The sequence below is a fragment of the Diorhabda carinulata genome, chromosome 3 (genome assembly GCF_026250575.1).
Source record: "Diorhabda carinulata isolate Delta chromosome 3, icDioCari1.1, whole genome shotgun sequence".
Lineage (NCBI taxonomy): Eukaryota > Metazoa > Arthropoda > Insecta > Coleoptera > Chrysomelidae > Diorhabda > Diorhabda carinulata.
In genome coordinates, this window is record NC_079462.1 from 3,899,417 (window position 1) to 3,921,491 (window position 22,075).

Sequence of the window (22,075 nt, forward strand, 5' to 3'; positions counted from 1 at the left end):
CGGTTTGAACTTACGACATTCGTGAAAACCAGATCCGGAGTCATTTCATCAACTCCCTTTCTAATGCAACTTCCGTAGATTCTTCCGTTCATTCACATAAATCTTTAAATTCAAATAACCATATAGAAAATAATCTAAGGATGTTAGATTTGGAAATCTTAAGGGCTACTTTATTGGTCTTCATCTTCCAATCCACATCCCAGTACACACTGTTGAAAACAATTGGCAAGAATTGGTGTAACTTCTGTTCGTAGAAATTATAGATAACGTTTCCTTGTGAGATTTTCTTCATCTTCTTCTTCAAAAGAAGCAAATAATTCTTCGTCGCACCCCACTTTATGTGGTGTTGCGTTGTCCTACATGATCTGGACGTTTATACTGAACGCCACGTCGTACTTATTGCACCAGGAAGTCCTGTAGTACTGTATGGTCATAGTTTTGCCATGTGCGCTGGTCAATACAGCCCTCGCTGCATTACAACTACAACCACAGAGCCAAGATACGAACATGGTATTCAGGGATGCTCTAATATTTTATACTCTCTTAAATAATAGTCTTTCTTCACAAAATAGACGTCTTCGTCAAACTTTGAGGTTATGAAACAGGGAAGATTCACTCGGAGCGAAGATATGATGAATATGGTGGGTGATAAACTAATTTGAAATGTAATTCTTGTGAAATGCAGTTGCCTTTTTGAAGATAGTTCATTAGCACGATCCCATTATTATTCCAAAAGACGGCCTTCGTAGACCTTTAAATAGTAGGATGAAACCCATTGGAAAAGGAGGAAAATATAATAAAAATGGAAGGAAAAATAATTTACGGGCGATCTGAGGGGGGTGAGTTTTTAAGGGTTTTTCCGGCAAATCTACCAGTCTTATGGAAAAAAGTCAAATGGCAAAGTTGTAGGTAATAAGAAGATCTACAACTTCTATATTTTTACTTTTTTCACATAACCTCAAAATTGATAAGAAAAAATGAAGGAACCTAATTTTTGGTTTTTTATTTTTATCTTTTACAAAAAACATTTTTTTTTTCACGAAATTTTGTGAAAAGTTACCTTTTTATGTCTCGTATATACTGTAATTTGTTTTATTTAAAATATTTATTTTTTTCACGTTATTTTGAGATAATATCGAAAAAGCGTCCTAATTTTCCAACGAAAATACTCCCGTGAAAATATCAGCTTTTTCCAAAAATTCATTGAGACTTTGATCCGATGGAATCTCTATTTCCTGATGGTGTAAAAAAATATTACGATGGCCGTGGTAAACTTTCTCAGAAAAAACAAAAAATAAGAGGAAAGAATTCGCATCCGAAATATTTTTTAAACATTACGTATTAATTAAATTTTTCTACTCTAATTACGCGAAAAATGTGAAATGTAACACAAAGAATTAGAGTCTGAAATTTTAAAAAACAAAAAAATTAAAAACGAAAAACTCGATTTTTTCAATTTTCCATATAAATTTTGAGGTTATATGAAAAAATTTTGAATACAAAAGTTGTAGATCTGCTTATTAGCCATAACTTTTCTGAATTTTTTTCATACCCATATAGGATTTTACGATGAGCCCACTTTAGGCCCAGATTTGGGCAAAAATGTACCCTAGCTTGGAAGCCGTTTTTGGCCCAGACTTGGTGGGACTCTGGGATGATAACAATGTCCCACGCTTGGTTTGCAAGTCTGGACCAGGCATGGTAGCCTAGATAAACCCAAGACTGGTCTGTATCCCTGGGCCAAGCTGGTTGCTTGTAAAAATAGACAAATAAAGAAGTGATACTTTTTTTATTATTCTATTTTTTATTGTCTTTTATGCATAAAAGCATTTTATTTATAAAAAATTATTACTTTTTCTGTATGGATAAGATATTAGAACAAAACTTTATTTATTATTAACGTTATTCACAGTTCTGTCAAGCCTGGCCGACTATAAGATGGCCGAGGTCGGATTACCCAGAGTTCAGCTCGGCTTGGGTCACTATGAGATGGCCGAGGCTAAGTTACCCAGACTTCAACCAGTATTTGACCATTATTGGTTTGCTAAGTCCCAGCGTTGGCCCAAGCTAAGCCCTGTCGTTCAAGTCTAGGGACTCCTACATGGGTAAGACTGGGTAGTTTTGCCAGAAATCCAGATAAACCGTTTTTTATCTTTAAAAACTCCCCCCCTTTTCTCAACCAAAGATCGCCCGTAAATTATTTTTCCTTTAATTTTTATCATATTCTCCTCCTTTGGCAGTGGGTTCTACTATCTTAATATTATCGACCCTGATCTATCATAACTTTTCTAGCCCATGAAACTGTCTTTGCCTTTTTCGAAGCAGGTTTGCTCCTCGCAATCTATTGTCTTGAATGTTTTTTTTTATTTAGGAATGCAGAGGTGGATCCAGGATTCATCTACAGTTATAAATCGACCCAAATAATCCGACTCGTTTTTCTTAAACCTCACCAATAAAGTCCAAATTGAGCAAACGTGGCTCCTAACGCGCCCATAGCTTCCACATACATAATTGTTTAGTCAGTACATGAATAATTTGGGCAAAAAACTTGACGTTAAGATGCGATCCATAATTAACATCGTGCATTATGGCTGAACCACCTTTTACTTACCAAATTTTTTTCGATCAATTGCTTCTTATCGGACTGAATGAATAAATCAACCAAAATATTATACTAAAGGTGCTTATTTAGCCGCCCTTCGTATATTTCTATAACGAAAATCATTAACTAGCTAACCACCCACCAATCTGCCTTTATTCCTTTTATAGCTTATTTTTCAGTATATCCAAACCAAAATAAAATTTTTTATTTCGACTTTTTCTTAAAAAAAACTTTCACTCATTACTTCACTTCATAAAAAAGTGAATAAATCTTTTTCTCAGACTTTTATTATAGACTTTTGAGTAAAAATCATTTTTAATTGAACTCGTTCTTTAATTGAAATTGTCACAAAACCAAAACGATTGACTGTCTTATTGCAGGACCGATATCCTTATGTGAAAAGAGGTCAATACGCCAACTTAGATCACCATCACTTGAAATACTTCAAGGATTTACTTGGACCAAATCGCGTTATTACAGATACGGATGAATGTCAAGGTTTCAACATTGACTGGATTCGATCTGTTAGAGGTACGACAACACATCATATAACAATAATTAGGTTAGGGACTCATACTGATTCAAAAATGGTTTTATAACTTTTGATTTTTCCTATTTTCATGTTTTTTTTCTACCATTTACATACCTCTAATATATTTTCACTTCACTATTTTATATTTTGAATACACAACTAATTTATATCCATTACTCGCGATTCGACTGTTCGTTTCAAGACGATTCGTATTTTCTTTCCAATTCCTTTGCTTGAATTATTGCTGCACATCTTTTCAGCACACTCTAAATCAAATTGCAACATTCGATACCATATTTCGGCTTATATCTAGACCTCTAATGGATGCTGTAAAGCTCCAACGTACTGACTCAAAATGGTTCACGCCTTCGCAGTAGTTAATCCAAAGTATGGATATCTACATCTTAAAGATAATTCAGCATCGACATATTTACTTGTGGGGCGTCCGCTCACAGCATTCCCTTCCCTATAAACCACCACTACACCTCCAGGTGGATACTTACTGTCTCAAATTGATCCATAAGTGTTTCTTCACGCCTTTGCGATGGTTAATCCAAAGTATGGATAGCTACGTCTTGGAGATCATTTACCATCGACATATTTACTTGTGGGGCATCCGCTCACAGCATTCCCTTCCCTATAAACCACCACTAGACCTCCAGTTGGATACTTACTGACTCAAATTGATCCATAAGTGTTTGTTCACGTCTTTGCGATGGTTAATCCAAAGTATGGATAGCTACGTCTTGGAGATCATTTACCATCGACATATTTACTTGTGGGGCGTCCGCTTACAGCATTCCCTTCCCTATAAACCACCACTAGACCTCCAGTTGGATACTTACTGACTCAAATTGATCCATAAGTGTTTGTTCACGTCTTTGCGATGGTTAATCCAAAGTATGGATAGCTACGTCTTGGAGATCATTTACCATCGACATATTTACTTGTGGGGCGTCCGCTCACAGCATTCCCTTCCCTATAAACCACCACTAGACCTCCAGTTGGATACTTACTGACTCAAATTGATCCATAAGTGTTTCTTCACGTCTTTGCGATGGTTAATCCAAAGTATGGATAGCTACGTCTTGGAGATCATTTACCATCGACATATTTACTTGTGGGGCGTCCGCTCACAGCATTCCCTTCCCTATAAACCACCACTACACCTCCAGGTGGATACTTACTGTCTCAAATTGATCCATAAGTGTTTGTTCACGTCTTTGCGATGGTTAATCCAAAGTATGGATAGCTACGTCTTGGAGATCATTTACCATCGACATATTTACTTGTGGGGCGTCCGCTCACAGCATTCCCTTCCCTATAAACCACCACTACACCTCCAGGTGGATACTTACTGACTCAAATTGATCCATAAGTGTTTGTTCACGTCTTTGCGATGGTTAATCCAAAGTATGGATAGCTACGTCTTGGAGATCATTTACCATCGACATATTTACTTGTGGGGCGTCCGCTCACAGCATTCCCTTCCCTATAAACCACCACTACACCTCCAGGTGGATACTTATTGTCTCAAATTGATCCATAAGTGTTTCTTCACGCCTTTGCGATGGTTAATCCAAAGTATGGATAGCTACGTCTTGAAGATCATTTACCATCGACATATTTACTTGTGGGGCGTCCGCTCACAGCATTCTCTTCCCTATAAACCACCACTACACCTCCAGGTGGATACTTACTGACTCAAATTGATCCATAAGTGTTTGTTCACGTCTTTGCGATGGTTAATCCAAAGTATGGATAGCTACGTCTTGGAGATCATTTACCATCGACATATTTACTTGTGGGGCGTCCGCTCACAGCATTCCCTTCCCTATAAACCACCACTACACCTCCAGGTGGATACTTATTGTCTCAAATTGATCCATAAGTGTTTCTTCACGCCTTTGCGATGGTTAATCCAAAGTATGGATAGCTACGTCTTGAAGATCATTTACCATCGACATATTTACTTGTGGGGCGTCCGCTCACAGCATTCCCTTCCCTATAAACCACCACTAGACCTCCAGTTGTATACTTACTGTCTCAAATTGATCCATAAGTGTTTGTTCACGTCTTTGCGATGGTTAATCCAAAGTATGGATAGCTACGTCTTGGAGATCATTTACCATCGACATATTTACTTGTGGGGCGTCCGCTCACAGCATTCCCTTCCCTATAAACCACCACTAGACCTCCAGTTGGATACTTACTGTCTCAAATTGATCAATAAGTGTTTCTTCACGCCTTTGCGATGGTTAATCCAAAGTATGGATAGCTACGTCTTGAAGATCATTTACCATCGACATATTTACTTGTGGGGCGTCCGCTCACAGCATTCCCTTCCCTATAAACCACCACTAGACCTCCAGTTGTATACTTACTGTCTCAAATTGATCCATAAGTGTTTGTTCACGTCTTTGCGATGGTTAATCCAAAGTATGGATAGCTACGTCTTGGAGATCATTTACCATCGACATATTTACTTGTGGGGCGTCCGCTCACAGCATTCCCTTCCCTATAAACCACCACTACACCTCCAGGTGGATACTTATTGTCTCAAATTGATCCATAAGTGTTTCTTCACGCCTTTGCGATGGTTAATCCAAAGTATGGATAGCTACGTCTTGAAGATCATTTACCATCGACATATTTACTTGTGGGGCGTCCGCTCACAGCATTCCCTTCCCTATAAACCACCACTAGACCTCCAGTTGTATACTTACTGTCTCAAATTGATCCATAAGTGTTTGTTCACGTCTTTGCGATGGTTAATCCAAAGTATGGATAGCTACGTCTTGGAGATCATTTACCATCGACATATTTACTTGTGGGGCGTCCGCTCACAGCATTCCCTTCCCTATAAACCACCACTAGACCTCCAGTTGGATACTTACTGTCTCAAATTGATCAATAAGTGTTTCTTCACGCCTTTGCGATGGTTAATCCAAAGTATGGATAGCTACGTCTTGGAGATCATTTACCATCGACATATTTACTTGTGGGGCGTCCGCTCACAGCATTCCCTTCCCTATAAACCACCACTACACCTCCAGGTGGATACTTACTGACTCAAATTGATCCATAAGTGTTTGTTCACGTCTTTGCGATGGTTAATCCAAAGTATGGATAGCTACGTCTTGGAGATCATTTACCAACGACATATTTACTTGTGGGGCGTCCGCTCACAGCATTCCCTTCCCTATAAACCACCACTACACCTCCAGGTGGATACTTATTGTCTCAAATTGATCCATAAGTGTTTCTTCACGCCTTTGCGATGGTTAATCCAAAGTATGGATAGCTACGTCTTGAAGATCATTTACCATCGACATATTTACTTGTGGGGCGTCCGCTCACAGCATTCTCTTCCCTATAAACCACCACTACACCTCCAGGTGGATACTTACTGACTCAAATTGATCCATAAGTGTTTGTTCACGTCTTTGCGATGGTTAATCCAAAGTATGGATAGCTACGTCTTGGAGATCATTTACCATCGACATATTTACTTGTGGGGCGTCCGCTCACAGCATTCCCTTCCCTATAAACCACCACTACACCTCCAGGTGGATACTTATTGTCTCAAATTGATCCATAAGTGTTTCTTCACGCCTTTGCGATGGTTAATCCAAAGTATGGATAGCTACGTCTTGAAGATCATTTACCATCGACATATTTACTTGTGGGGCGTCCGCTCACAGCATTCCCTTCCCTATAAACCACCACTAGACCTCCAGTTGTATACTTACTGTCTCAAATTGATCCATAAGTGTTTGTTCACGTCTTTGCGATGGTTAATCCAAAGTATGGATAGCTACGTCTTGGAGATCATTTACCATCGACATATTTACTTGTGGGGCGTCCGCTCACAGCATTCCCTTCCCTATAAACCACCACTAGACCTCCAGTTGGATACTTACTGTCTCAAATTGATCAATAAGTGTTTCTTCACGCCTTTGCGATGGTTAATCCAAAGTATGGATAGCTACGTCTTGGAGATCATTTACCATCGACATATTTACTTGTGGGGCATCCGCTCACAGCATTCCCTTCCCTATAAACCACCACTAGACCTCCAGTTGGATACTTACTGACTCAAATTGATCCATAAGTGTTTGTTCACGTCTTTGCGATGGTTAATCCAAAGTATGGATAGCTACGTCTTGGAGATCATTTACCATCGACATATTTACTTGTGGGGCGTCCGCTCACAGCATTCCCTTCCCTATAAACCACCACTAGACCTCCAGTTGGATACTTACTGTCTCAAATTGATCAATAAGTGTTTCTTCACGCCTTTGCGATGGTTAATCCAAAGTATGGATAGCTACGTCTTGGAGATCATTTACCATCGACATATTTACTTGTGGGGCGTCCGCTTACAGCATTCCCTTCCCTATAAATAAAGCATGAGGTCCAAATATGTCTGTCATGAAGCAGTCGACTCTAAAACCACCACTAGACCTCCAATTGGATACTTAATGACTCAAATTGATCCATAAGTGTTTCTTCACGTCTTTGCGATGGTTAATCCAAAGTATGGATAGCTACGTCTTGGAGATCATTTACCATCGACATATTTACTTGTGGGGCGTCCGCTCACAGCATTCCCTTCCCTATAAACCACCACTAGACCTCCAGTTGGATACTTACTGACTCAAATTGATCCATAAGTGTTTCTTCACGTCTTTGCGATGGTTAATCCAAAGTATGGATATCTATGTCTTGGAGATCATTTACCATCGATCTATAAATGGAGTATGGGGCTCTAAAATGTCTGTTATGTAACAGTATGTTGTTAAACCGCCCCTAGCGTCCAAAGTGTTTTCGCTTCATATCATAGCTGACATCTTGCGCAATATTTCATCGACTTGGTTGATTCTTAGAAAAAATCTTGCTTTGTTGGTAAACAGTACTCCATTGCGCTAATTTTTACGTACCCAGGCAAACTGTGATGTATCTTAACTGATTCAGTGGACAATTTCTTGCTTGTAATGACTCGATTTCTTAATGTCCGCAGCTTTTGTTAGGGTCGTATCAGTCTATCGATACCTTGAGTTCTTAGTTTGGGTCACGGCATAGAGAACATGTAGAAACCCCCATTTCCATACTTAGAACACCACAGGACTCAAACCTCGGGTTAGCTTCCCTCGAATGTTGACTTACGAAGTGTTTTAGAACTACCTTAGACCTTTCAACTACTAAAAGAAGCTCTAATTGATAAATTTTACCCATTATTTGAAGATTTGTTATCGTTTTACGAATTTACCAATGCCTTGTTCATAAAAAGCCGCCGTTGCCACTTCTTCATTACAGAAAACAGAAGTAGAAGCCATGTCTAGGCGTTCTTCAGATCGCGATGATTAATCTGGATGGCTCTTTTCAGTTTTCCTATAACAATAAACATCGTAATTTATTATGCTGTTTCAAGAGTTTATCTTCGTCACTCAGAAACTGATAACTCTACCTAAGATATCGGATCCTCACTGGTGTCGAAGTCCAATAAGAGTTCAGAAAAACGCGAGGATTAGATGGTCTCAAATGAACCCCAGCCCCTCTACGATTTTCCATTAACACGTTGATTGGGCTGAAGAATGATGAGGCTCCGTCTCAGACAAAAGCAGTGTGTGCAGGGATGGTAGCGATAGAAGTCTACAGAGGATCGCGCAATGTTGCATAAAAGAAGATTGGAGAAGATTCCTGGATGGTTTTGGCGTGCCTTTCAATAGAAGCAAAAACCGAGCTGGTTTTTATTGAAACTTGCGGTTGAGCAAGGGAATTAACGGCGAACCGATACATAGAAGAAATTTTAGAGGATCCCATCCATGCTCGTCCATTTTGAGATGCTATCATCAGAAAAAGATTGAAAGCTACAGACTTTTAAACGTACAACTTGAGTCGACTTTTGCTCAAGTTCTGACGATCTCCTATGCGTCGCGTCGCTCTAATTATTTTGAGTAATAATTGAAGACTAATCTCAATTAATATCGCCGGCTACGTTGTAGTTGAAAACGTTTAGTTTGGGGTAACATCGTGAGGGAATAATGCGGGAAAATCGAGGGGCTATCGTATATATATAACTCGCTTTACAAATTAAGGGTCATTTGTAGCGACGCCATTCTGGATAATGTGGGTAATATTGTTGGATATCTAAGGGTGGGAAACGGCACAAGGATGGTTTTTATGGCAAATGTTTTCCGAATTTTTGTTCGTACATCTGACATTATTCGTAATCAATTTTCTACATGCAAAAATTGAAGGTGTGAACATATTTATAATATATCGGATGGCATAATCACAGATTACGACTTTTGCCTGTTGGAGGTTGTATAAAAAATGTAGATTAGACTTAAATGTACAGATAAACAATGAATTGTTGTCCAATAATGGAGTAGAAACGAATTTTCCCATTATTCTGATAATTGAAAGTTATTCTGAAAGTATTGTGGATTTCCCACCAGCTCGACCTTCTGGTTTGTTAAAAACTGAAAGATTTTTTCCAAATTTCTCTTTCAACCCCTACCAAACAAATTACAGTATTCGCAGCTTTTGCCACTTAAATAATGCTAAAGAAACATGTTTCTTCCACGTACAAAATTTTTTGGAATTGGTTCGTGTTGAAAAATCCACATAGTTGATTGCTGCATTGAGTTAACAGCTTCCGATGCACTTTTTGGAATCCTGGCCAGATTATTTTCACTGTTAACTGAGCCTCAATCTTTATTTACAGCTCCACTGTTTCCAAATTCTACTCTAGTTGTATCTCTTCTTGTCCTTATCCCCACTTACTCCTCGACGTTATGACAATGACGTCTGCAGCTTCTAGGTCCTAGTTATCAATAAAAAAAATTTTCAGGTTATAGTCAATGTGTCCTAAAACCAAAAACTACTGAAGAGGTTTCCAGTATACTATCATTTTGTAATGAACATCGTCTTGCCGTTTGTCCACAAGGTGGAAATACTAGCCTAGTAGCAGGATCTGTTCCTGTATTCGATGAAGTCGTTCTTTGGACCGGATTGATGAACGAAATTATCCATTTAGATGATACCTCAGGTAATAATAAACATTTTTTCAGAAATATTCCATGAATTGAACTCAAACTTTCAATGTAAAGACTATTTAATGGTAAACAACTTACTATGGGGTATGTGGGACTCATTATCACTAAGCTTCTGCCCGACGACATGAAATGTGACATGGCGAATCATTTTGATAATCAAACAAATAAAAATTTCCTTTGGACAAAACATTTTGGTAGTCAGAAGGATTCTAGTGGCGCCTTCCTGGTCTCATTCCAAAAAATTTCTTCGGGACTTCGATACCTCTGTATCCAATTGATGTAAAACCAAGCTGCACCTTTTCACTAGCTACCTTACAGGTCATTGAGGCATCAAGAAGAACCTGATGACATTAAGTCTGACGAGTAAATATTCTGTGAAGAGGAGGATGAAACTCTTGGTTCTAGAATGTCTGTTATAACAAATATATAAAAAATCCATCAACTTTGACTATAGATTTGATTTTTATGGACTTTATTATATCCATTTTGACTACAGATTTAATCTTCAGTGACTTTAACCTGATGGAAATCCGTAAAAATGCAGATTCAGCTCTTAAAAAATAAAAAATAACCTGTAGGAACAAAAGTCGCACGTATTATATGCTTTTACAACCACTTTAACTTCTGATTTGACCTCCAGCAACTTTTACCTGATGGAAAATCTGGAAAAATGTAGATTCAGCTTGTAAAAAATTGAAAATAACCTGTAGGAACAAAAGTCGCACGAATTACATGCTATTATATCCATTTTGACTACAGATTTGATCTCTAGCGACTTTAACCAGATGAAAAATCTGGAAAAATGTGGATTCAGTTCGTAAAAAATTGAAAATAAACCGTAGGAACGAAAATCGCACGAATTACATGCGATTATATCCATTTTGATTACAGATTGGACCTCCAGCGACTTTAACCAGATGAAAAATCTGGAAAAATGTAGATTCAGTTCGTAAAAAATTGAAAATAACCTGTAGGAACAAAAGTCGCACGTATTACATGCTTTTACAACCACTTTAACTTCTGATTTGACCTCCAGCAACTTTTACCTGATGGAAAATCTGGAAAAATGTAGATTCAGCTTGTAAAAAATTGAAAATAACCTGTAGGAACAAAAGTCGCACGAATTACATGCTATTATATCCATTTTGACTACAGATTTGATCTCTAGCGACTTTAACCAGATGAAAAATCTGGAAAAATGTGGATTCAGTTCGTAAAAAATTGAAAATAAACCGTAGGAACGAAAATCGCACGAATTACATGCGATTATATCCATTTTGATTACAGATTGGACCTCCAGCGACTTTAACCAGATGAAAAATCTGGAAAAATGTAGATTCAGTTCGTAAAAAATTGAAAATAACCTGTAGGAACAAAAGTCGCACGTATTACATGCTTTTACAACCACTTTAACTTCTGATTTGACCTCCAGCAACTTTTACCTGATGGAAAATCTGGAAAAATGTAGATTCAGCTTGTAAAAAATTGAAAATAACCTGTAGGAACAAAAGTCGCACGAATTACATGCGATTATATCCATTTTGATTACATATTGGACCTCCAGCGACTTTTACCAGATGAAAAATCTGGAAAAATGTGGACTCAGTTCGTAAAAAATTGAAAATAACCCGTAGGAACAAAAATCGCAAGAATTACATGCTATTACATCCATTTTGACTACAGATTGGACCTCCAGCGATTTTTACCACATGAAAAATCTGGAAAAATGTGGATTCAGTTCGTAAAAAATTGAAAATAACCTGTAGGAACAAAAGTCGCACGAATTACATGCGATTATATCCATTTTGATTACAGATTGGACCTCCAGCGACTTTTACCAGATGAAAAATCTGGAAAAATGTGGATTCAGTTCGTAAAAAATTGAAAATAACCCGTAGGAACAAAAATCGCATGAATTACATGCTATTACATCCATTTTGACTACAGATTGGACCTCCAGCGATTTTTACCACATGAAAAATCTGGAAAAATGTGGATTCAGTTCGTAAAAAATTGAAAATAACCTGTAGGAACAAAAGTCGCACGAATTACATGCGATTATATCCATTTTGATTACAGATTGGACCTCCAGCGACTTTTACCAGATGAAAAATCTGGAAAAATGTGGATTCAGTTCGTAAAAAATTGAAAATAACCCGTAGGAACAAAAATCGCATGAATTACATGCTATTACATCCATTTTGACTACAGATTGGACCTCCAGCGATTTTTACCAGATGGAAAATCTGGAAAAATGTAGATTCAGTTTGTAAAAAATAGGAAAAAAACTGTTGGAACAAAAATCGCCCAAATTACATGCTATTACAACCACTTTGACTACTGATTTGACCATCAGGGTTTTTTACTTGATTGAGGATATAAAAATTCAGATGAGATAATGCATATGGCTGCGGTAGCTTATTATTAAGGTATGGGGCAACGACATGAGCAATAAAATTATTGGTTTTTGTAAAATAAATAAGCAACTAAATAGCAAAATATCATAGTACTAGTCCGGGTATTCACCCCTCAAATGGCCGACGCAACTCATTATACACAATATTTTGTAACTTTAGAATAATTAACAACTTTTTATATTTTAGGTGTTCTGACTTGTCAAGCTGGTTGTATACTCGAAAACCTAGAAAATTACGTAGCGAATCATGATTTGATGATACCTTTAGACCTTGGCGCTAAAGGATCCTGTCACATTGGAGGAAATGTATCCACAAACGCCGGCGGTTTAAGACTTTTACGCTACGGTAACCTACACGGAAGCATCCTCGGTATAGAAGCCGTAATATAATAAAAGTACATCAAAAAATATATCAACTAACATCATATTTTTTTAGGTTAAAGCAGACGGCGAAGTAATCGACTGCTTGAACACTTTAAAAAAAGACAATACGGGATATCATTTGAAACACCTCTTCATAGGATCCGAAGGAACCTTAGGAGTTGTTACTAAAGTTGCGATTAGTTGTCCAACGAAACCCAAAGCTATCAACGTGGCGTTACTGGGTGAACAAATTAATATAAACAACCTTCATGATACTAATTTAATTTGTATTTCAGGTTTAAATTCGTTCGAAGAAGTTTTGAGAACACTGAAAAAAGCCAAAAGAGAATTAGGAGAAATTTTATCATCGTGCGAATTAATCGACAATTTATGTATGGATCTAGTTTTGAAACATTTGAAGGTCCCACCGCCCATCGGTCAACATAACTTTTACATGTTGATAGAAACCCATGGAAGTAACTTGATACACGACGAGGAGAAGACGAATTCGTTTTTGGAGAATGTTATGAACGAAGGTTTAGCTTTGGATGGTACAACAACGAACGAAGTCAGCAAAATGAAGGTTGGCTAGAGGTCACCGTAAACAAATTTCGTCTATTTCTAAACTAAAGCACCTTAAAGAAAAATATCTGTACGATGACATTTAATCCTTGAGGTGAAGAATTTGCTTGGTTAGTCATATATTGACTCTTCCCCGAGAGAATCAATCAAAGCTTTTAAGTTGAGTTTACATGTTGTCGTACAAGAATTGATGATCAGGAGGCCCAAAAAATACCAAAAAACATGAACAATGTAAAGTGATTTTTGTATGAAAATGTTTACATAATTAACGACAACCATAATATGTCTTGTCGTCGTATGATTCAGAATCCATCGACTGTACTGTCTTTAATTAAGGTCTCTCGGATCATGAAGCAGTATTAACTCCCAAAACTTCTCTTTTTGTCCTAGTCATTTTATCATTTGGGTGTTATGTGTTGCATTTTCTACTTCCTCTATGCTGCTCTTGATTCACTCTTCCAAAATCTATGTTATTATTAATCTATGTTGTAATGTCTTCAATTGTTTTCTCTTTCTTCACATTTCATCCCCGTTTTCCTTAACTTATTTCTTTCTTTTATTTGTCATTTCTTTCCAACTCTTTTATGTTATAATTAATCTATGTTGTAATATCTTCAATTGTGTTCTCTTTTTTTACAATTTCTTCTTAATTTGAGCCATACACTCTATTTTATTTCTAACTTTTAATAATTTTTTTACGTTATCCATTTATTATTTATCAAATTCCTTATTTGCATTCCCTATGTGCTTTACCTCATTATATATCGACAATTGTCCCATATCTACTTCCTCTTCATAGTTTTTTATGATTTAAATCATTATCTCAAAGCTTGACTACCGTTGTTTTATCACTACCAAGTCTAAAACTGACTTTTTGAACTCTGTACATAACACTGCTCTTCGCCTCTCCTTTGGCACCTTTCGCTCAAGCTCCGATGCTAGGAAAGCTAATAAGCCATCACTAACCTCAATACGACAATATCTTCTTCTGTCATATGCTGTTAAAGTATCTTCCAATACTTCTAATCCTGTTCAATCGCTACTTACCACCACGCCCCTACCTACTAACTCACGAATAATTGTAAATTCTATCCATCAATTGCTCGCACCTCTATTCCAAAATACCGACCTTTCTTTGACCTGCTTTCTGCATAAAAATCCTTCGAGATAATTATTATTTAAACGGATGCCTCCAAAGCAAAGGGCACATCCGGTGTCGGTTGCAAACCACGAACTCATAAATTCTTTCCGGTTACCTTCGACGTGTAATGTTAACTATACAGTGTCCTTCAAGTTTTCAAATTTATCTCTCCTCCCCATAAATATATATGCTGACTCTCTTTCATCCATACAGTCATTTAAAACCATATTCACCAATAGTCCAAAACATTCACAACTTCTACCAAACTCTTTATATAACAGGCGTCGCCATGCCAAAGAAACCGCAAAGAATCCTTCTGGCATCCCAGTTCAGCTTGCCGATTATCTGAAGACTAACCTCATTCAAGAATCTTGGCGCGATATATGGAGCAGTACATAACTTCTCACCTGCCCATAAACTTCTTAAGTAGTGACAATAAGAAGACTACTCATCAACCACACAAAAATTATTTATTATTTGATGTCGTCAGAAAGTCAAAGTTGTCAGGTTCCTGTGTCTGTTAAGCACATCCTCACCTGCAGTTTGATATGAAAACCAACCTCAAGTAGACATTTAACTATCATCTAAAGTTTCTTAAAGCCACCAAACTGTTTGTTGTGCTTGGGTGCCAATGACCAGAGCTGTCGTGGTACGTTAAACTGAAATAAAAAAAATTGTGTTGGAGAGAATTTTATTGAATCTACAGTTCAAAAATAATTCAACTCATCCATCTATTATAGTCACTAATGACACACTTAATTTCAGTCTATATGGGATTTGAGGGAAAGGATAACCGAGGCGCTTCTTCACGACGGATACATCTTCAAATATGATATTTCTCTTCCGACTGAAAGTTTCTATTCTTTGGTTGAAATAATGAAAGAACGGTTGGGTGATAGGTCTCATAGAGTTTGTGGATACGGACACCTTGGTGAGTTTTCGATATCGGGTGTAAAGAAACGATATTTGAGGCGACTAGAATCAAAATCCGCCGAGTCCATCTCAAGAAATTTTCGGAAAAGTGGAAAAAAAAACTGTCACAAACAGAAAATTCAAAGTTTTTTACCAAAAAATCAATAATTTGTTAATCAGGAACCATCCATTGACGGTACTCTGATAGTATTTATTGCGGGAGCTCTGCTCTTTATATTCTCTTCAATCTCCTCTTTGCTGGTGACTCTTGATCACATATTTGATTAGTGAGATCTTCAGATGCTTAGTAACGTACCAGAAGGCTCTACTCAACCTACAGAGTGTTTTGCATTGGAATGTTTTCAGTATCTTCGTATTTCAAGGTTTACTGCTGCCCCATAGTTCTATTCGGAAAAATGTAAAATCAATATTTGGAGGGATTAGAAACAAAAATGAGCTTCGGCTGCAAAGGAGTTAGTAAAACAAATGTTTAGTAAAAAATCTTGACATAAAATTTTATTTATTGTTATATTAGATCACACAATATCTGTATCAATTTTCTCATCAACAATAATGTTTTCGTCTTCTTCATTGTTGAGATCTTCGGCTTCTTCTACGGTTTTCCAAATTTTAGCGTCTTGTGGTTTCTCCATCCTTGTCCAAAGTGCTTTGTTGGCAGTTTCGCAACATCTTTTATTTTTAAGGTTAACCCCCTTTTGGGTAATATGTGAAACATTGTAAACATTGGTTTTGTGACAGATTTTGTGCTTGACAAGTTTCAGTTCTATTAAAAAACTTCACCCCGGACCGGAATGTTATTTTTCTTCTTGTTATTTTTTAGCATAATCCTTTTTGATGGAGTGAACTTTAAGTGCCACAGATTCAGTATTCCAGTGACTCCAACATGATAAACACGGTTCCATGTTTCCCCAGAACTTCTTCATATTCTTCCGGCTTAAGAATATTGTCCTTATTTTTCAAAACTTTCTCAATCAATCCAAACATCCTGTGGAAAATAAATCATAAAGGGTAAACGACTCGCAGAGGTGACTATGGGTAGTCACGTGATGAAACTAGGCGATTCTATTGGCCGATTTGGATTTGGCGGGTTTTGAAACTGAAAATGGCGTGAAAGTGCCTTTAGATATGGCGGATATTGCAACTTAACCTCAAAATACACTAAGATATGGCGGGATTTGCTACAAAATAACTCTTGTACTGAATTCAGCATGGCAAAAACAATACCAAACTTAACTTTAAAAAAATATGGCGGTTTTTGATTCTAAGCACCTCATTTTAAACTTACATATCTGATATTTCATTTGTTAATCAAAACTTGTATATTTAAAAGGGTATTATAAACGAAAAAGTAAAAATGCTTGGGGATCGACTTGGTCAAGTATCATCTTCAAAGAATCTATTAAAACAACGATTGTATGATAGTTTTTTCTGGAATCTGGAAAACTGGAATCGTCACGATTTTGCCAGGTGGGAATAAACGATACCTTGAGCACTGAAAATAATTGAGATGGGAGAAAAAAAATATACTTTTACTATTTATTGCCTATCTTCAATATTTGGTACCTTATTTAAACAACTCATTATTTTAATTTCATCACCTGTAACTATTAGTTCAGATATTTATGGCTATCGGTAATAGAATAGCCTAAAATTAAGAGATACCAACATAAACCTTCCAAAGACCACTTCTACTTCATGCAGTCTTCAATATCATCGATTAAATTTTGTTAAGAACCCAAAAGATAGATGTTTCGTCATTATACTGGACCTGAAGATGCGTTTAGTTTCAGAAATATTGTATACCTGATATCGTTATTCGAAGTTTTTATGGTTGAATATTAGGAAATAGCTCAAAATCAATAACCAATGACGTGGGCTGCCTAATTGTTGGTTGATACAATTTCCAATTTGGTTAATTACATTTTGTTGTTGTCAGAAATCGGTCTTGTCAACAGTTGAGTAACTCCAAGCTTGGCAATGTCTTCAGCTATTTCATTGCTCCTGTATCCAGGGATCCAGAGCACTTCTTCCTTCCACCAGGCAGCTCATTGAATTCCTTATAGCATTTCCAAATAAGCTCTAAAGTTGCATTTGAAATATCGGTATCAAAGAATATCTTTGCTTGAACGTACTAACTTATTTTTGTCATAAATTATTTATTTTTTGAGGAAAATTAAAAGAATAAGTTTGTTTTTGGTAGCTTTTCAAATATTGATAATGATTCGTTAAGCAAAATCAATAAATATTTACTTAAAGTAGTTAAAAACTATTGCTGGCTCAATTTTGTTGATTTCATTTCATTATTGCTACAAAACTGATAAAATCAAATTTAGTTCCAGTTTTTTTTTGATTTCTCTATATACTTCCTCGTATACCTCTTTGCGTCGTATCTTAATTCAACCAAGTGTTATTCTTTTAATTTTGAGCTCATTCTTGGCTCCATCTTCTCTTTCTTGGTGATATTCATGGCTCCATATTTATTCTGGACAGTATTCATGTGTCAAACTTCACTCTTGGTGTTACTCATGTCTCCATCTTTGTTGTTTGAGATATTGTTGGCTAAATCTACATTCTTAGTATTATTCTTGGCTACATCTTCTCTTTCTTGGTGATATTCTTGGCTCTATCTTTGTTCTGGATGATATTCATGTCTCAAACTTCACTCTTAGTGGCTAAATCTACGTTATTGGTGTTATTTTTGGCTACATCTTCTCTTTCTTCGTGATATTCATGACACCATCTTTGTTCTGGATGTTATTCATATCTCAAACTTCACTCTTGGTGTTACTCATGTCTCCATCTTCGTTGTTTGAGATATTGTTGGCTAAATCTACTTCCTTGGTATTATTCTTGGCTACATCTTCTCTTTCTTGGTGATATTCTTGGCTCTATCTTTGTTCTGGTTCATATTCCAAAACATTGTTCGCATAGTTTTTAAAGTATTATTGTGCCTCATAGAATCTCCAGGTTGGTTTACACTCGAAAAGCTTCTGAAAAACAGGATCTCAAAAGTCGGAATTATTTTGATTTACCCTGTATTTTGATATCACTAATCATTAAACATTTATGACATTCTATAATTGCAATTGCAAAATAGAGAACTTTGTAATTCTTAATATTGAATTTTATCGGTAACAATAATAATAATAATTTTTTTACTACCACTCATGTTTTTTTTTGTATAATTATTTTTGCCAAAAATTAAATTTTGATGTAATTTTTTGTTGTTTCAAGGCGATGGTAATATCCATTTGAGTATCTCAGTGTCTGAATTCACCAAAGAAATCCTGGATCTTATTGAACCGTACGTTTACGAAGTCACCTCAAAGTTCAAGGGAAGTGTGAGCGCTGAACACGGAATCGGATTCAGAAAACCGAAATACATGCATTATTCCAAAAGTAACGAAGCTATAATGTTAATGAAACATATAAAAAATCTCATGGATCCCAATGGCATCCTCAATCCATATAAAGTGTTACCACCTTAAAGTAATTTGTATAAGAACATTCCGAGCAGAAATTCACTAACTAGTTTTTGATTTTTACACAATTTACTCGTTGCAACAAATTTTCCTACTTTTCTATCCCAGAGTGTGTATTAAATTTATTTATAACAAATTCCTGTTTATTATAAACGAATCACTTACAAAATTTGTTCAATGAAAATAATTTTCCACGACAAATAATAAATTGATATACTCAATTATTTATTAGTCGATACAACAAAATTTATTGTTTATGTATAAAATTAGTAAATAACAAAATTTCTATTCCAAGTTGTAGCGAAGACTATTTTTTGATTTACTAGCAGAAAAAATTTTATATTAAACTTACCAAGCCAAAAAATTTTGTAATTGATTTACATATTTTTGTATTGAATACACATTTTTTTAAATTAATAAAATATATTCAATTCATGTCTTACCCCTCATGTGAAGCTAAGAATTTGGATTAATTGGTCTCTATCTGTCACTAATGTGATAATTCTATAGAATAAAACAATAGTTATTATTTTTTTTACAATGGGGAGCCTTGTTGGTCCCAATTACTTTGGTAATCCCTTTAGAGTCCCTTTGACACAGTTCACAGCTATCCAGAACAGAGAATTTAAGGCTCCACCTTCTTTCTTGGTATAATTCATGGTTCCCTCATTGTTCTTGGCGATTTTAATAACTCCCTTTTCGTTCTTGGTGATTTTAATAGCTCCATCTTCGTTTTTTATGATAAAAATGACTCCATCTTTGTTCTTTGGTTATATTCATGGCTCCATCTTCGTTTTTTATGATAAAAATGACTCCATCTTTGTTCTTTGGTTATATTCGTGGCTCCATCTTTGTTCTTGTTAATATTCATGACTCAATCTTCCTTCTTGATGTTAAATATGGCTCCATCTTTGTCCTTGGCAACTTTCACTGTTCCATAATAACAATGGCTCCATCTTAATTCTTTGGTTATATTCATGGCTTTGTTCTTGGTAATATTCATGACTCATTCTTCTTCGTTCTTGGTAATATCTATAGCTAAATCTTCGTATTTTGGTTATATTCATGGCTCCATCTTCATTGTTGATGATATTAATGACTCAATCTTCGTTCTTGGGGATATTCTTGCCTTGTCCTAATTGCTCTAGTCATCCCTTTACAATTTCCTTGGTTGCCCTTGCCGTAGCTATCCAGAACTGGAGAATTTATTGCTCTTTTCTAGTTTTTGGTGATATTCTTGGTGTTTCGCTCTACAATTGGAGAACTTCTGGCATCATCGTTTTTGGTGATATCAATGACTCCATCTTCGTTCTTGTTGATATTCATGGTTCCATTTTCTTCTTCATTCAAAATGTACCCAAAGTTAGCAGTTATTACTATAATTCATAATGAAAAAAACTTTGTTAGTCCTGATTGCATTGATAATCCCTCCACAGTCCCTTTTGTTTCCGTTGCTATAGCTTGCAGCTGTCCAGAACTAGAGAATTTTCTAGACGTTTCTGTCTTTGAAGCAAGGCTCTTCGGATATGTCAAATTCGAAGAATTTTCCTCCATAAGAGCTCGATACTTTCCTTTTTTATTCCACTGAACTTCCATTAGCTCTGGGATTAGACCTACTAGAATCTTTGCCTTCCTTCTACTCAACTACAATATTTTCCCTGTCAAAACTGAGGGGGTTTTTCCCACTTATGACGTTTTCGATCTGTTTACAACCATATAATTGGACCCATGCCTTTTTTTTCGTTTAACACAGTTTAAAGTTTTCCTCAATCCAGTAGTACTGATTTGAATCCTTTCAGAGATTCACTGACTCAAAGTTTGGTCATGTCGTTGGCAATCCCTTTGCCCCTGAGTTCTTTATATCCAGGATCCAAGTGCAGTAGTCCTTTCTCAAGTTAGCTAATCAAGTGACTTGTACCATTCCAGAATCGACTCAACGAAACCAAAGATTGTTTTTGACAAAGACCTTCAACCTATTTATGCTCAAAATTATTTTTTAGTGGAACTGGGAGATTCAAGCTCACCAGTGTGGTAGGAAAGCTTTTCATATATTGATATAGGAAAGTGGAAATTAATCTTTGATTAGAACAAATATCTTTTTGTCTATCTGTTTTACAACTGTTTGGATATTGTTCGGAAAATTTTGTTTTGAACTAATCAGCATCACAGGGAAAAGAAAAATGATAAAATAGGTACTTATATAACTTCAAATATTTACCTCTTTTTTTCCTTTTCACTAGTTTTCTTCATCTTCAATACAAAAATATTGAAAATCAATCAATATTTCATTCAAAAGTAATAAAAAATCATAATTTCCTCATTAACAAATATTAATCGACACAAAATGAGAAAATTGTAAATGGAAGACGTTGTCAAATGTACAGATATATTTTTATATTTGGCGAATCTGAAATTTATCTACCTACGTCCCTTTTCTCCTACTTGTACCGTTTTTACATAAAAAATTTTGTGTCTACGTTTTCACATTTTTTGCTCGCTATGAATTTATTAGAATATTTGTTATCTTCAATTTGTTATATTGTTATTAAATTTTGAAAATATATTTTATTCAAAAAATTGTTTTTTTCTATATTTACCAACTATATGATTTACAGTGGAAACCAGAATTTTAGACTTAAAAGAAGTGTAAATACATGAGTTTGGAGATGTATATACAATGTCAAATGCTTTATAAGGTACTCTACACTAATGTCATGATCCTCGATATCATCCAAAAACCAAAAAAAGGATTATTATATAAAAAGTTGATGATCACAGTCTCAAATACTGTGGTAATCCCTTGGTTTCCGATGCTATAGCTCATAACTGTCAAGGATTAGAATACTCATGTCTGTCTCTTCGTTTTTTGTGATATTCCTAGCTCCATGTTCGTTTTTGGTGATATTCATGACCCCATCTTAGTTCTTGGTAATATTATTGGCTCTATATTCTCGTTCATT

The 22,075-nt window shown here is 36.0% G+C and overlaps 1 protein-coding gene across 3 annotated transcripts in view; it reads left to right on the plus strand.

The window, feature by feature from the left end:
- LOC130891817 (D-2-hydroxyglutarate dehydrogenase, mitochondrial) overlaps nucleotides 1–21,692 on the plus strand; it is a 66,347-nt gene extending 44,655 nt beyond the window's left edge. For all 3 annotated transcript variants that reach the window (XM_057796827.1, XM_057796826.1, XM_057796828.1), the window contains exons 3-9: nucleotides 2,983–3,133; nucleotides 9,994–10,191; nucleotides 12,802–12,995; nucleotides 13,051–13,219; nucleotides 13,274–13,560; nucleotides 15,466–15,631; nucleotides 18,868–21,692. In XM_057796827.1, coding sequence (XP_057652810.1) covers nucleotides 2,983–3,133; nucleotides 9,994–10,191; nucleotides 12,802–12,995; nucleotides 13,051–13,219; nucleotides 13,274–13,560; nucleotides 15,466–15,631; nucleotides 18,868–19,121 — 1,419 coding nt within the window. In that variant the 3' untranslated portion in view covers nucleotides 19,122–21,692. The remainder of the gene's footprint in view (nucleotides 1–2,982; nucleotides 3,134–9,993; nucleotides 10,192–12,801; nucleotides 12,996–13,050; nucleotides 13,220–13,273; nucleotides 13,561–15,465; nucleotides 15,632–18,867) is intronic.
- The last annotated feature ends 383 nt before the right edge of the window (nucleotides 21,693–22,075 follow it).